Below are 17,490 nucleotides of genomic sequence, written 5' to 3'. Positions count from 1 at the left end.
AAACATTTCTTAAACAAGTGGGAGAAAGTTAGAGAGCGAGAGAGAGATTGATGTGAAATAAGGAAATGGTGGAGGGAGATTGCGTAGAGAGGGAGGATCCTGGGTTTCGGAGGGGCTGAAGTGATGGAGTGGGTGGAGAGACAGACGGAGGGAAACCCTTGGGCAGCATCTTCCACTCCATTGCCGCCCTCTCACACTGCTTAATACGGAGCAAGATCTGATCCTCCTTCTGTGCTCTGTGATCTCTGGTCCAGCCTGATATTTATTTGTAGGAGCAGCTCTGACTTCTAGTGTTCAATGGACCCTGTCTTTCTCTCTCTGTATGTGTTGCTTCCTCTGATTGGACAGGAGACCGTTTGATTATGGTTTCAGGGGGTGTGTGTACCATGATTTGTTTCTGTTTGAACATATTTTTTTTTCTTTTTCCTTCATTCTTAGATTTCTTTCTCCTTCTTTCCTCCCATTCTTCTTTCTCATTCCATCATTCTTTCCTTGTCATGTTTCTTCCTTCCTTGTAATTTTTCATCTCTTTCACCATCCTCTCTATTTTTCACTTTCCTTTCTTACTTTCCTACCTTCCATTTTCTTTCTGTTTTTCTCTTTCATCTGTGTCTAAAACTGTCACAGTTTCTTTGGTCAGTAGGGTTCATGTTACATAACTCTCTCACTGGTGTCTACATTCAGTTTTATGTTTTTTCATAAAGCCTTACAGTGTCACGGTGTCTCTTCATGTTTGCATCAAACCCGGCGCTTCACTATATTTCATGATACATTATTGATGTGTTTCTGAAACTCTAATGTAGTGAAATATAGCCAGAATCAGATGCCAGAAGGTGCCTGGGCTTAAGCTGACAATCACTGATCTCCCCGCAGGTGTGTGCGTGTCTGCCATGGACCTGAAGGAGGGCTGTGGAAGTGAGGTCAGTCGTGAGACAGAGAGCGGAGGGATGGGGAGCCTGGGAAGCCCCTCGTCCTGGCAGTCCTTTGCCCACCGAAGCACCCTGCATGGTTTGCGCTTCATCTTCCCCTACTCTTCCTCCTCCTCGTCCTCCTCTTACCGCTCCACTTCGCGCCGTCTGCTCTGGAGCGTGGCCTTGCTGGCCAGCCTAGTTCTACTTGCTCTGGAGAGTGCCGAGCGGCTGGCCTATTTCCTCTCCTACCCCCACGTCACCAGCGTGGATGCTGTGGTTTCTGGCAGCCTCGTATTCCCCGCCGTCACCGTCTGTAATTTGAACGCCTACCGTTTCACACGTCTCACGCAGAATGACCTTTACCATGCCGGGGAACTGTTGGCCCTGCTGGACGTGCACCTGCAGATCCCCGAGCCACACCTGGCTGAGCCCCATGTGCTGGCCTTTCTCACAGAGAAATCCAACTTCACTAACTACCGGCCAAAGCCCTTCAGCATGCGGGAGTTCACTGAACGAGTGGGTCACGACCTGAAGGAGATGATGCTTTACTGCCGCTTCCAGGGCCAGGAGTGCAGCCACCAGGACTTCAAAACGGTGAGTGTCTGCAATACTTTTCTTTCACAAGGTATTTCTTTTAGCGATCAATTGACTCGGAAGAAGTGTGTTTCACTGCTGTGGACTAAAGCGTTATGGGCTCAGTGTTGTTAGCTCTAAAGATTATCCTTGTTGTTGAGCTGTTTCATAGGTTTGTAAAGAAATGATATTGATTCTTGCTGATGGTGTAGTTCTGGATGCTAAGCTGTGGTCTGAAGAGTTTTACTGCTCCATTAAGATACTCTAAGACTGTCTGTGTGTGTCTGGAAAAGCTAGCTTTCATTCTGAAGGTGCAGCTGTTTTCACCTTGACTGCGATTCTGTTCCTGGAATGTTTATGTAATGTGATGGGCTGATTAATTATCTGTTGAATTCCTAGGATTTAATGTGCCTCTTGCCAAGTACTTCAAGGATTCAGAATAGATTCTACCTCAGTAACTCTGAGATATTTTAGGATTTCTCTCCTAAAATTATGCTTGTTTTAGAATTTAAAGGGTTAGTTCACCCAAAAATGAAAATTCTGTAATTTATTACTCAGCCTCATGTCGTCCCAAACCCATAAGACCTTTCATCTTTGAAACACAAATTAAGATATTTTTGATGAAATCCGAGAGGTTTTGGAGGTTTCTGATCCCCAAGAGAAAGCGACGTAATAACCTTCATTCAAAGTCCAGAAAAGTAGTAAAGACATTAAAATAGTTGATGTGTCTACAGTGGTTCAACCTTAAAGGTCCCGTTTTTCGTGTTTTTTGAAGCTTTGATTGTGTTTATAGTGTGCAATATAACATGTGTTCATGTTTCGCGTGTAAAAAAACACAGTATTTTTCACATAATTTACTTATCTGTATACTGGGCTGATGACTTCCTTGTTCTATGAAGTCCCTCCTTCAGAAATACGTAACGAGTTCTGATTGTGCCAGCGGTTCCTGTGTTGTGATTCGACAGCAGCTTAGCGCTCCTTGCCCGGAAAGGTCACGCCTCTTACCATAACGTGTGCTGCACATAATTTTAGATGTGGATTATTGTGGTGTTGTGCCGAATGAACACAAAAGACAATAATTCCCGAGAGACTGAACTCTTCAATCTCCACAAGCGGCGACAGAAAATGTACAACGTTAGCACTCACTCAGAAGAGTACCTCATACGAAAAACAGCCATATACATAAACATAGTCCCCTCAATTTTCGGGAATGAGTTAAACATAAATTGTAACCATTGATCTCAAAGTACAGCGTCCCTGGGAAGGCCAAACAAAGGTGATTGGACTGCGGGATGAAAATAACAGCGTTTCGACGACATGGCGACAAACACACTCTACAAACGCAACTTTTGTGTATTCCTGTGGGTGGAGGTTAGTCAAAAAACTGTTTTAGTGACGTCATTAAAGAAGGAAGTAGAGGGATGTAGTCCAAACTGGCCGTTCGATGTAGGCGACTTCTGTTAAATAAAATATCTCGCTTGGCATTGAACTTTGAGCTTTAAAATTTTACAAATTTTATTTATACTATAACAACAACAACAACAACAACATTACACACTAACTAAAGTTTGAAACATGGGATCACGAAGAACGGGACCTTTAATGTTATGAAGCAACAAGAATACTTTTTGTGCGCAAAAAAACAAAAAAAAAAACAAACAAAAAGACTTTTTTCTCCTAAGCTGTTTATGTTGTAGACACAGTGCAGCGCTTCCGTGTTCTACATCAGACTGCCTGCTCATTATTGGCCGGCTCCAGCGTCAGCATCACACGCTGCATTGTGCTGCTCACTTGAACAACAGTGGCCAAAACTGAGTCGGCGTGCCGTTCAGACAGAGAACCCGAAAGCCTGCACTGTCTGAATGTAAACAGCATAGGAGAATGACAGGGAAGAGAAGGAATTGAGTAAAGTCGTCCTTTTTGTTTTGTTTTTCACATAAAAAGTATTCTCGTCTCTTCATAACATTAAGTTTGAACCACTTTAGCCATGTTGATTATTTTAAAGGGGTAGTTCATTGCGATTTCACTTTTTTAACTTTAGTATGTATAATGTTGCTGTTAGAGAATAAACAACATCTGCAAAGTTACGACGCTCAAAGTTTAAAGCAAAGGGAGATATTTTCTTTTAAAGAATTCACTGTTTAAGGACTACAACAAACAGCTGGTAGGGACTACAATGAGCTTCTTCCTGGGTTGGTGACATCACTAACCCTAAAATTTACATAAAATTTACATAAACCCTGTCCCCGAGAACATGCAACAAAGGGGTGAGGCCATGTTTTTGCAATACAGTACGTAACACAAATGCAATAGCATGTCATAAAAGCAAGATGACAACATGACAAATTATAACCGTAATTGACTCTTCGCCAGGAGTTTGATTGACAAGTGATCGAACCAATCATAACACAGAATCTGCCATTTTGTCGGATAAAGCAGTCAGGAGTTAGATGATTAATCTCTGTGGACTTGAAAAATGGTGTGTATTTACATCCGCATTTTAAACAACATTCCTTCTCATGTTCTTTCATGTTTATTTGATGCTATAAATGGACTAGTAGGAAGAGATGATCGATTCACGAGCGCTTGATCTGAGGCGCTACAGCAATATGTCACGACACATTAAAGAGCCACAAAAGGTTTTTATTGTTCGAATTTCTTAAATTACACAGTTTAAAAGATGGGACTTTGTTTAATATCATAAGTAACCTGCTTTGTCTTGTCTGTCGATGTGTTATCAGTGTCCTCTTTGCTCCACAATGTATTTTTCACTGTGTGTAGCGTGACAGCGCCATGGCTTGTCGGACAAAGCAACAGTAACTAAGGGGGGACGGGTCTTTGCAAAGGGTCAATTAAATTAAACTATACCTGTCTTCATCTATCTCCATGCAGCATATATTCTCTGGCTCTGTACAACAGTTCCCACACAAGCGATTTATAGATTATCATGACAGAATATGCTAATCAATGACTTTAAGATAGTTAACTCCACATGAGCTACATAAATTCTTCAACTAACCATTCAGAAACGTCCTGTTGCATTCTACATGTTGTTCTTCTTCTTGAGTCTCTCCATGAGTGTCCGAATCTGGTTTGAATATAAAAGGCTGAACAGTTTCTGACATTTTCAGTGAGTCTAATAAGGTAATCGGCGCTGCTAACACAAGCTCTTGAAACTCTGAAACTCTTGAACAAACTCTTCGTAGGAGCAGCAACTCATTTGCATTTAAAGGGACACCCACAAAAACAGAGAGTTTTTGCTCAAAAAGTGACAAATTTAACAGTGTTTCCCATACATTAACTAGACTGTGGCGGCCTGCCACATTCTAATTTGTCCCGCTGCGGTCTCAAAAAGAACCGGAAATAGAATGTTCGTAATATATGAATGTATGAGAACCGGAAATATAGTGTCTCTTAATACCCCCATAGAAGAGGAATAGCTGCTCTGCCGAGTGAAAGGAGCTATTTCTGTAGAGTGCTTGAGGTGTTACAACAGATAGACAAGTTCGGCTAATGTTTCTGTCTATGGATATGCATTCTGGCTTCCCAATACATTACAAGAACAGCGATGACCCAAAAAAAAAAAAAAAAATGTGGACAAAACAGTGACTCTTTGTAAACTTTGTTCAATGCGAGTGCCATATGCACTGCAAAAAATGCTGTTCTTACTTAGAGTTTTTGTCTTGTTTCTAGTCAAAGTAAAAATGATTTTCTTGTTTTCAGGAAAAATAAGTCAAAATTAAGTGAGTTTTAAACCAAGCAAAATAATCTGCCAATGGGGTAAGCAAAATAATCTTATTTCAAACCAAAAATAAGCTTTATAATCTTGTTTTCAGTTTGAAATAAGATTTTTTTGCTTACCCCGTTGGCAGATTATTTTGCTTGTTTTAAGGAAAAAATTTTGACGTATTTTTCCTGAAAACAAGAAAATAATTTTTACTTGTCTAGAAAATGCTTCTTGATTTAAGAACTTTAAGATATTTTGACTAGAAACAAGACAAAAATTCTGAGTAAGAACAGGATTTTTTGCAGTGTGAACCGGGTGTTGATAGCGCGCGAGTGCTGAAAAAACCTGAACAGCCCACAATGTTGCTATCTGTGTTTAAACTAAACTCATTTAACCCTTGCCAAATTAAACATTCAAAAGCCAGAAGACGCGAGTGAGAAGATTTGTGTGTGTGCTCATCTAAAGCGCACATGCGGAAACTCGCGTCTCAGACAGCGCTCAAATATTGAGTTCTCTTTCAAGTCTTGTGCTTCAATGGACAAATTCACACAAAAATTATGTCAACATGCCCATCTTGATGAGTAGCCCATCCTAGCAGAAATACCCTGCTTCTCAATCAGCTCCCTAGCTTCCTAGGGCGTGAATCAGTATATAATGTAAATGAATGTGGCCGACTCCCTGATCAGTGCCCTGACTACTTAACTAGGGCGCTGATTGAGACGCACACATGGTCTGTTATGCCTTAAGTGAACTTATACAGTCGAGAAAGACAACGCATATGCACAGTATCAATATTTTGGATCCTTGCAGTGTCTTAAAGTGACAGCAGACCAATATTACTATTGTCTGTGTTTTTAATGTTAATCAAACAACAAAAGACAAGGACATCACTCACTGCTCTTGATTGAATAGCTTTTGTAACTTTAATAAGGATTAATCTTTAATTTATACAGTCAAATATGTAATGTTATTTTACATTTGATTACTTTATTCAATACTTTATTCTGTACCTGAAAACTACTGAAAACCTGAAATGCACTGTTTATTTTATTTGAATCTTTGCTCTACTGTATTTATTTGTGCTTATAGTTTGATTATTTGTTCTTATTTTCTTTATTTTTATTTGACAGTCCTTTTCCCCCTGAACATAGCACATACCGAACCGTACCGAAACTGTGACCCTAAAACCGTAATAAAAACCGAACCGTGAGCAATTTGACCCATTACACCCCTAGTAAAAAATAACTGTACATTATAAATATGTATTACCGGCCCCCACTAATAATTCTACATATAAATGAATTCAACAAATGTAATCTCTTTTGCTACATATTTTTGATGGTTCAGATGTATACTCTACAAGTTTGACCATTTATGAACCATCATTTACTATATGTTGTTTATGTGACTAATGTGCCCTACCATCACCATTCATGTCTATGCAACCAAAAAATAAATAACTTTTTACAAGAGAACAAATTTCTTCATTGATGTAGTCACTTAATTTTGCTTTCAAAATGCACCAAATTTATGCATTTAAATGTAAAATGTCCAAATTTTCTTATGGGGGAACATGTCCCCGGACCCCCCTAGAACACCTGATGTCCACCCACCACAGTCTCACTAAATTCTGTGGGAAACACTGTAACATGTTACAAAAATTATCCGTCGTTGAGCTAAAACTTCACATACACACACTATCTTTCTGGACCTTGAATGTGGTAATTACAATGCTTTCTCTGGGGATCAGAAACCTCTCGGATTTCATCAAAATTATCTTAATTTGTGTTCTGAAGATGAACGAAGGACTTATGGGTTTCGGACAACATGAGGGTGAGTCATTAATGACAGAAATATCATTTTCAGATGAACTGAACTAACCCTTTAATACATTTGGCTCTGCCTCAAAAGCCACTGTCTCTGTCTACCACCTACTTAAACCGCATCCTAACTGAAACAGAATCTTATAAGCCTCAGATCTGAGACCTTCTTCATTGGCAGCAACTTTATAAACAGCCACTCAAGCATGCCCTGTGAGTGGTGGCCCTCATGTGAACCTCATGAGATTCACAGACGCTCACATCTCGTTCTGTTGTTTACATGTAGTCTGCTAATGATTTTGGATTAAAACAACTCTTTTATGTATCTATTATCAGCATCTCCCTTGATGCTTCAGGCACATTTTTCGCTGACCTCCTCGCAATGCATTTTTAGCCACAAAAGACGCAAACAAAACTGTTTCAGAGTATCTTTGAAAGCATTATTTGCTGATTACAAATTGAAGCTGTCAGCAGCATGTCTGAGACAACAAGAAATGGTCATGAGACAGAGCCATTTGCTTTTCAGAAATGTTATTGACTAGTTTTTGATCTAAATATATTTCAAGACCACTAGGATGTTCTGACTGGTAAAAATGGATTTAGTGGTTTCGTGGAGTGGAGATGTAAATGCTGGCCGCAGCTGTGTGTGAACAATTTGTTTTTCTCGACACTAAGGAGGGCTGAGATGATGAGGGTTGATAGCTGGTGTGATACTCCGTTGGAGTGCTGCTATTCTCTTCAGGGGTTGAGGTCTGTTTACCCCCCCCTCAGTCGCTACACGTGTGCTCTCAGTGCCTCAAACCACACACAAAACCATTATAAACAAACTCGCGCACACGCTATGCTTGCTTTCTGTTGCTTTGAGCTGTCTCTTCTTGTTTTCATTGATGATACAGTATGAATCAGTGTTTACACTGCAGCAGACAGGCATTATAGTGTTCTTGCTTTTGTATCTTCTGGTTAAATAGTGCTGTTATATTTAATGATGCTAAAGATTACTAACAAAAGGTAGCTACCTACATTAAGTCATTAAGGTTGCATAATTTAATATGTTGCAATATTTAGCGGTATCTCAAATAAAAACTGTGTGGAACTCAATTAAGTTGGAAGCATTCATTTGGATCAGATAGTTAACTATAAATACAACTAATGGGACATTTTAATTTTGCATAACTAAGTAATGAACCTCTGTATTTAACTTGATATTTAAGTTAAAAAAAAAGATGTAAAATGCCATGCAGGGACTTTCTTTCCCCCAACTTTTTTTTTTTCGAACTGGTTAATTGAAATGAACTGTCAGAACAAACCAATTTGCTCAAATGTATTGGACTTTCTGCTTAGGAGAGAGAGAGGGAGAGAGACATTATAGGGGAATTTGTTTAATGATTGCTTCAGCTAGATAGTGTTCAATACAATGTGACTTTTTTGGATGAAGTACCTTGTTACAGTTTCTTGAAAATAGCCAAGCTGCTGTTGCACTTCTGAAAAATGTATTATTATTTAACAGTACTGGTGCTAGTTAAGGGTTTGGGACTGTGGTGCCATCATCCATCCAATTAGTGTTGTCATGAAAGAGCGATTAATCACTTAACATTTAGAGCTCCGGTGATAGTTTCGTATGATAACGTACTTTAATGTAAAGTAACGACCATTGAGACGCATGCAATATGTAAATATGTTACATGTAAAAATATTCAAATGTAAAAAGTAATATTTACAAAAGAATCAAAATGCTACAGTAAAAATCTGTTAACTGTAAGTTATAAGAAAAACAAATGGTTGAACATTGCATTACATGTAAGTAAAAATGGAGTTTCCATATAATTTACAATGTAAAACAATAAAAGGACATTCCATAAAGTCCCCATGTGACACATCACATTTGATTAAATTCTCATTTTTATTATCGGTAATGTACCTTTGAGGGTTTTGTTACATATTCTATTGTTTAGTAAATGTTTAACGTATTGTTTCACTGTGGTTTGTTACCTTGATGGTGTTTTGACTTTGTGTGTATTGCCTGTGTATGAGTATTGTTTTATTGGACAGGTCACTTACAGTGAACCCTGATTCATCATGATGCATTCTTACCATCTGTGTTATAATGATGGTTATCTGTACATTTGAAGGTAAAAATCACATTTTGGTATTGGCAAATTAGCATTATGTCTATGCAAATTATAACTATATTATAAAAAGACATATGTTGTTATAAGTTGTATAGTGGAGCTGTAAAGATTGATGGTTCGCTTTATGTATCTTCAGAGAATGAGAGAGCAAACATACAGTATCACATGAGTCATTGTACATCCTGTCGATATGACTGAATTGCCCTTGCTGTATTGTCATGACCCTCTGTCCACCAACAGGCCAAGTGTTATCACACGCTGAGAGCCAGGACATCAAATGGCTGTGCATGCTGCTTTACTTTGAAGATAGCCTCTATTTTAAAGATAAGTGCTTCATGTGTAGGCAGCAGATATCAAAGTCGGGACTGAGCCTGGTACGGCATGACCTGATGAAATTCTTCACATGTAGAGCCAACCATGAACAGTATATTGTGTGTATTGTGTCTGCATTTTCCTTACGCCCTGCATGTGGTCTGATACAGTGCGAATGTATGATAGACTAACAACACTGAAGAATATAGACACACTCATGGTGATTCCATAAGTGTGGAAGAAGACACACTTTCTTTGTACTAATTCAGGTCTATCTTTGCACAAACATAGCCTTTTCTATACTCAAGCCTTTCCTGATTGCACCCCCCAGTCATCAACCTGTCATTTCCTGTCACTTCTGTGAAATTACAGCAGTATGACAATAATTTCAATGTTGGGTAAAAGCCAAGGCAGACTGTGCGACATCAACTATCCTTTATGTCACACTGTGTGCTGCACTTCTTAGCGTATGACAGCGTTGACTCAACATTTACCAGTCCGTGTTCGTTCTGACATCCTCATTTACTCATGAAATTAAAATTACACTGTGCAAACCCAGTCAAGCTCTTGCACAAATGCTGCAAATGCATTGCCTGGGAAAAAAATAAAAAATAAATTGTGACTTTGTAAAAAATTGTCCAAATTTAGAAAAAAGCTAATTGAAGTAGCCTAAGTTTGATTGAAAAATTATAACTAGGGGTAGTGCACCAATATAAAATTTCTGACCGATATAGGTAAGCCAATAATCATTTTAATTTTATGGCCAATTTGATTTATTTTGCCATAATAAATTAAAATAAAAAACTGAAGTCAGTTGTTTTAAATGCTACAAGTGAATTTAGGAATCACATTATAATATACAATAGGGGGAAAAAATGTTTATTTTGAGATTAGCTAAAGATTAACATTTAACAGTGTCATTAAATTATTAAAGTGCCCCTATTATTCCTTTTTTAATGTTCCTAATTGTTACATATATATGCTGAGAGATGAGGCGAGTACGGAGATCCACAATAAAACAGGGCTTATTGACAATAACCAGAACACAGGAACAACATACATGGTTTAGCAAACAATAGAACAGACAAGGAGTGCAGGGAAAGTGTCCAACTTAAAGGGAGTGCTGACGAGGAACAACAGGTGTCGTGAATCCAGGGAGATGGCGGGAAGACTGATGATGGGAGTGAAGATGGGCGCTGAACAGGAGGATTCTGGGGAATGGAGTTCGGGACAGACGTGGATGTAATACTAATATTGTTATGGGAGTCTCCTGCAACAGCATGCAAGGTCATGGACCTTACATGCATTTTCTCATAATAAACATTTAATTTCACCTGAGTTTTCAGTGTTTTGTAAACGATTCGTTAGAAGCAGTTTAAAGAGTCAGTCTCTCTAAAGCCCTCCTTTCTGTGAGCCTACACTGCTTGGTCAGATGGCCCAATCTTTTGTGTTTGGTCTACTGTGCGCACTGCGCGCCCATTGCCATAACTGAATGACAGCTATCAATTCACAAGACATTGCATACAATGTATGGACAGAAAAGATGGTATCGATTTTACCGTATCAATTCGAGCCTGAGTCCGATGATGAAACATCTGAAGTAGTCGATCAACCAGAAACTGATTTGCAATCACGACTGGAGTAGGAAGTTTCTATATGGTAATTGTCACCTTAGTTTGCGTTATTTATAAGACGTGATAGCAACGTCACTGTTATACTTTAGGTGCACCTTTGGAACTGTATCAGAATGCCAAGCGAAGCTTAAAACCTCTAACATAAGAGAATCATTTAGGCCTGATGTGTACAGACATTTTCGTTATAAGTATTAACAAAGAAAAATGGCTTTATCATTGTTTGACATTACAGTGAGTGTTTACTATTTACAGAGAGAAGGCTTCAAATAGTTAGTGTGGACTAGCATCTTAACATCCTATTACAATACAGATAGAGCTCCACTGTATTTTAATAATAAAAACACAGTTTGTATTACAGTTATGTAAGCGAACCGAGCCCACAACTATGTTGTAAACTCCCACATTAGCCGAGCACAAACGTGAATAGCTGATAATGCATTATACTTTATAAACAAAAATTGTGCTCCATCCTTGATCATTACTCCAAGTAATAAGACAGACACATTTTTAGACCATATTGGACCCACATCTGAATAGCAGAACTACAGAAACATGAGTTAGCTGGTTAGCAGGAGAATGACTGTACATTACACAACATAACATACAAAACTACGAATTTTGAACGATCACTAGGTCATTAAACTGGTCATTGATCCATATTTTAAGACCAAACGTTTTGTGAATCCTGCGTTAAACTCCCAGAGGTTTGAGAAGCAGTCATCAGTAAAATGACGGGAACACAACAAAAGATTGTACTGCTGTGGTATTGTTGAAAAAAAGAATTTTCCCTGACCTGCATGCAATAAGTGGGCGGGCAATATGCTAATGTTTCGTTGTGACATCACAACGAAATGGCTTGGGATTCGTTTTACAAAAGATTTGTTTAATTGACTCAGAGTCAACTCTTACTTTTGAGAGACAATAACTTTATATACAGTGCACTTTCAGATTTAAAACTTTGCAGGATGTTTTCATTCACTTAGAGCTGTTACACACTACATGAAAGGTCATTTTCAAAAATCCATAATAGGGGCACTTTAAAGTCCCCCCCTGTGGTAAAAATCAAGTTTTTAATGTTGTTCATATGTCTATTTGGTGTTTTTAATATGCTCTAAGACAAACCATGTGCAAGTTCATAAGTCAACGCCATTGCTGAGTATTTTCTCTTTAAAATTGCAATGATCTAAAGACCTGCGGTTTGAAATCGCTGTTGTTTCTGACATCACAAACTAACTTGTAACCAGTCCTCTCAACATGCTGGCAGGCTTTAGCATATCATTACTATGACCGATCTGAAGCAGGGGAGTCTCAAGAGAAGCCAGTTTATCCCGGTATATTTTTCTGTTGATATGAAAAATCGTGTAGATTTAGCAATATAGTGGGTGTATGATATTACGATGTTATGATGAACTTTACCTTTCTCCACCGACGTTCTGAGTTGTTCAAAGTGTTTGTAAGGATACTGATTGTTAGAAGGCAGCTGTATGACTCTGAGATGGCAAACGGGAACATAGTTTGTGTAACATTAGCATGATTAGCTGTTTGATAGCATAGTCAAGCAAAAGGCTAATCATATTAATTACTGTTATGTGTCCGACATTGTAAAAAACAATACCATTGGGCAGCGTTTACCTCAGTAAGTTGACCTGGTGTGAGTGAGTGGAGGTGGGGCTAATTAGCATATTCATAATTCCACGTATACTAAATGAAGCAAGGGTGCAGTGTTACATTCAGGCTATTTTAAGGCATGAAGAAATTTGTTTTCACAGGAAAAAGCATTTAAATATGTCATTTTAGGGATCAAAGTTGATTTTTAAGAGATAAAATGGGCAGTTGTGGCCAAATGGTTAAGAGTCGTACTAGTAATCTGAAGGTTGCCCGGTTTGAGTCTCAGTACTGGCAGGAAATGTTGGTGGGGGAGTGAATGAACAGCGCTCTCTTCCACTCTCATTACCCATAACTGAACTGCCCTTGAGCAAGGCACCTAATCTAACCCTCAATCGCTCCCCAGGTGCCACAGCAAAAATGGTTGCCCACTGCTTCTGGTGTGTGTTCACGGTGTGTGCTGTGTGTGCGCGCACTTGGATGGGTGAAATGCAGAGCACAAATTCCGACACACATCTCAATTTAAAATTATTGACTACGGGGGGCTTTAATGTTTATTAACATTAAAGGGGTGGTTAAATGCGATTTCACTTTTTTAACTTTAGTTAGTGTGTAATGTTGCTGCTTGAGCATAAACATTATCAGCAAAGTTACAGCACTGAAAGTTCAATGCAAATGGAGATATTGTCTTTTAAAGTTAAATGACTACAAACACGACCGGTTTTGGACTACAACGGGTTGGTGACATCATAAACCCTGCAAAACACGCCCCCGGGAACATGCAACAAAGTGGGTGAGACCATGTCAAGCAGCATGTGGACGCGTCAAAAGACAATAGAACCCATTATAATCTGTGATATTTTCTACACTGGATGTGCCGCTGAAGACAGAGCATGGCACTAGCAATGCCAAGGTCATGGGTTTGATCCCAGGGATTGCACATACTCAGACACAAATGTATAGTATAATGCATTGTAAGTCGCTTTGGATAAAAGCGTCTGGCAAATGCATAAATGTAAATAAATGTAAATATACAAAGAGGAACTCGTTTTTGCTTCGCTAGGCAGTTAGCTAAATTCTACAAACACCAATAAACTTCTATGTTCATATACAAACAGTTGTTCATTCTATAAATTAAAAGCTACCTTTACAAAAATGCGACTACTCAGTCATGTATTCGGCTACAGTAAAGCTTTAATCAGGATAAAACTGTATACTGAAAGCTAACAAACTGCAGTGACAGCATCTAAACACTTTGACACAAATACTAAATGAAATACCATTCATAAACGTCCTTTAAAAGCCGCAATTGCAGCTTGACCCTCTTCATCTGGGTCTAATTCATGCTGAATTTGATACAGCAGTATAGACGCTATTATTTACATTTTCACTGAAGCAACGGATGGTAAGGGGCGTGTCGTTTCTGGACGCTTCAGCGAATTATGATACACTGAGCCACCTACCAACCTGCCAACCAATCTGAACACATTGCGTATGTCGGAGGGAGTGGCTTAATAGAAGCAGGAAGTCAAATGAGCCGTTCATATGACAGTGGAAACAGAGGTGTAGAATAAACGTAAAATACATGAAAAGTACAGAGTTTTCAAAAAAACGAAGCATTAAGACATGTTAAACTGTGCCCTAAGAACACAATCAAGCCTAGAAAAAAACACTTAACCACCCCTTAACCACAATTAAATATCCAATATCTGCAGATATGGATACATTTACAGCTCTAATATAATTTTGTTTGGTTTATTCCTTTTGTATTATTTCCTCTACAACCAGAATGGAGTCGTACAGTTTGAAGTCAGCTGCAAGTCTTAGAAAAGCTCTTTCACATCCCACAATGCTCCTCAGCAGGCACATGCACAGGTAGGGCTTAACCTTTGCAGAGCACATGCCCTTTTTGTCCTTACACTCCGAAGTGGTCAAAAACCTGGCATAACTGCATTTGACTTTGACAAAAAACGACTGAGTGATCCTCGTTGTCAGCTAGGTATAATATATTTCTAAGAAATTTCTTGTTTGATTTATGACACACTTAATTTATTAACATTTAATCATATTATATATGGTCACACAGCATGGTTAATGTTTACGATGTTAATATGCATGTATTTGCTCGCTAGATCATTTTAAATGTAGTATTGTATACTTCCCCGCTTGTCTTCACATGTATAAACATAGTAAAACATGGTTTTGAAACGTGGAGGACATGTGTGTGTGTGTGATTGTTCTGCGGTAGAAATCGCGTTCCTGGGGGAGAAATGGGAGAAATGGGAACGCGGGGACACTGCGGTGCTACCGCAAAGGGCACTTTCACTTTCGCGATCAAATAATTGTGCACGCCACTGCATGTTGGATAACGTTATGGATAGTATAATCTCCTATTTTGATAAGTAAGAACCAACTCTGAAGTCTCTGCTCAGAGGAGAGACTCTCAGACCTTCTCCTCATAGCCATAGAGAGGGACATTTAGTTTGTGTTATTTATTTGGAAGTGTGTGTGGGGGGCGGGGGGTGCTCTTTTTCAGTTTCAGCACATGCCCCTCAAAAGGTCCATGCATGGCCCTGCTCCTCCGTAAAGAGCGTGAGAGAGGACAGCCACTTCTCTGTAATGTTGGTAAATATTTCCCTCTTTTTGATTCTTCGTATGATTGTGCATTGACCACAACAATGCTCTGTAATTATACTGTTTCGATCGTGTATTTCAGATGTGGTGAGTCACAGTGCTTCCCTGTGGCGCTGTCTGTGATTTTTGATGCAGCTCTGTGTCCTCCTGCGCTCCTCTCTGCTGTGATTCATTTGTAGTATGCTGATGTCATGAGTATTGAGTTTTCACTTACATCCTGCAATGACCCTGCTCCGGGGCTCTCACTGCCGCATGATGCTGTCGTCGGGTGGGGAAAATGTGTTGTTTTCTTAAAGTGCTTTTTTTTTTTTTTTTTTTCTCCGTTTAGTGTCAAAAGTTGTATTTAACACACTCCTTGGGTTGTAACAGCTGGCAGACTACTCCATGACTTTGCTTTTTTGTAAAACAAGAGCAAGGGCTTACTGTTGTAGTCTGCACGTAAGTTTTATTCTGATCTTCTCGGATAATTGCTAAAGGCTTATAAGCTTTACAAAGCAAAACGGACTGGTGAAAATAGCCCAGCTAGAAAGCTCTGGGGTGTTTTTTATGTCTATGCTGAGACTCTTGTCTGGATTTACGATGCTTGGTTTTGGTCTAAAGTTTTAGTGCTCTCAGGAGCCACCTGCAAAGTCGACATCTTCCTGTTTGGTGCTTTGAGAAGCACTTTTGAAAGTGTCTTTTAATCTCCTTTTCCTCACTTCTCTCTTCTTTTGTTCTGTGCCTCTCTAAATCCTGTTTGGGACACAAAAACAACCATTTCTGTCTTCTGCTTGTTTTCCCAAACTTAGAGCATTTCAATTTTTACTGATGTAAACATCCAAATAATTTCAGATGTATGGGATAGATAGTTGTGCTTTCAAAATGCTGCTTTATTTCAAACTGATTCGACTCTTTCCACACCCTTAAAATGAATTGTATGCATTTTTATCTGTCAACCACTCGGTTAGAGCTTTCTGTAGTGCAGCGTTACTTATTTCTACTTCTGGATAACCATCTTCCTACTCCAACACACCTAACTGCCTTGATTATTTTGGTTAGCAGAGAAGTAACTAAACTTTTCTGGAGCAGAAATGAGTGGTGTGGAGGCACCATTGTTTTGAGAAATCAAAATACATATTTTAGAATTAAGAAATTAAGAATTAGAATTAAGAATTTATTATTCCCATAGCTTATTTATTCCTGGCCTCTTTTTATACTTTGTCTTAGTTAAATCATGTCAAGTCAATGTTTGATTATGTTGTTCTCTTGTTTTAGGTAAATCATGATCATTCTGTGCTAATTCATTCCCTCATTTTAATATAGTTAAACTGTGGCCACAATTTACTAGGGAATCACAGATCATTATTTTTCATGGCATATTCCGTTTGCCAATTTTTTTTTTTAAAGCTAATGGGCCGATTCCAGTAGTCCAATAGTCATCATGAAATCAAAATTGACCCTATTTACTTTGTTAGTGCATATTACTAGTCTTGTGGTGAACAATTAATCCATGCAAGTTAATACACAGAAAAAAAATAGTTTGTCGTGGTAATCTTAAATCAAAATCTGAAAAGTTACTTCTGCTCTGGAATGGCGTTCCTTGTCTGATGACGTCAGTTTGACGGCTTGGTTTGAAAATGCTTAAACCACTCCGCTCCAACCGTTAGTCTGCTATGAGCCAGAGACGGAGAGGAGGAGCGCTAAAGTAAAACCCTGCCCTCTATTCAATATTCCTTTTCACTTGGAAACATCTCACAACACTGGAGAAAAGTCATTTGCAACTTCCGGTTCACTGGGACTTTAAAGGTGCTCTATGTATGTAAGAATGACAGCTAGTGGTTGAAATGGGTACTGCAGTCCAAATTCAAAATATTGTTTGCCCCAACAACACAACAACAGCGCTTTGGGTGAATCTGTGGAAATGATGACGTCTTGCACATGCGTATTATATGTTCAGTCTATAATTTTTCATCACCATGTAATGACCTGCCAGCAGAATACAGCGTTTTTAGTTGTTTTCGCAGATCTGTGTGAATGGGGATCATTTTGACAATGGTGTCGTTTGTACGCAAAAAAAACAAAAACAAAAACAAAAAAAAAACTAGGAAAGACTTCTCTTATTTAAGCATATACTTTTCTTGTAAATGTAATCTTAAACAACAACAA

General features: G+C 38.7%; 1 protein-coding gene across 1 annotated transcript in view; it reads left to right on the top strand.

The window, feature by feature from the left end:
- Nucleotides 1–890: 890 nt before the first annotated feature.
- Nucleotides 891–17,490, top strand: part of asic2 (acid-sensing (proton-gated) ion channel 2) — a 448,191-nt gene continuing 431,591 nt past the window's right edge. Inside the window, exon 1 of the mRNA XM_067375601.1 lies at nt 891–1,505. Coding sequence (XP_067231702.1) covers nt 891–1,505 — 615 coding nt within the window. The remainder of the gene's footprint in view (nt 1,506–17,490) is intronic.

Source organism: Chanodichthys erythropterus, chromosome 3 (assembly GCF_024489055.1).
Source record: "Chanodichthys erythropterus isolate Z2021 chromosome 3, ASM2448905v1, whole genome shotgun sequence".
Lineage (NCBI taxonomy): Eukaryota > Metazoa > Chordata > Actinopteri > Cypriniformes > Xenocyprididae > Chanodichthys > Chanodichthys erythropterus.
The sequence above is the reverse complement of the archived record's forward strand: the minus strand, read 5'-3'. Positions and strand labels throughout refer to the sequence as shown.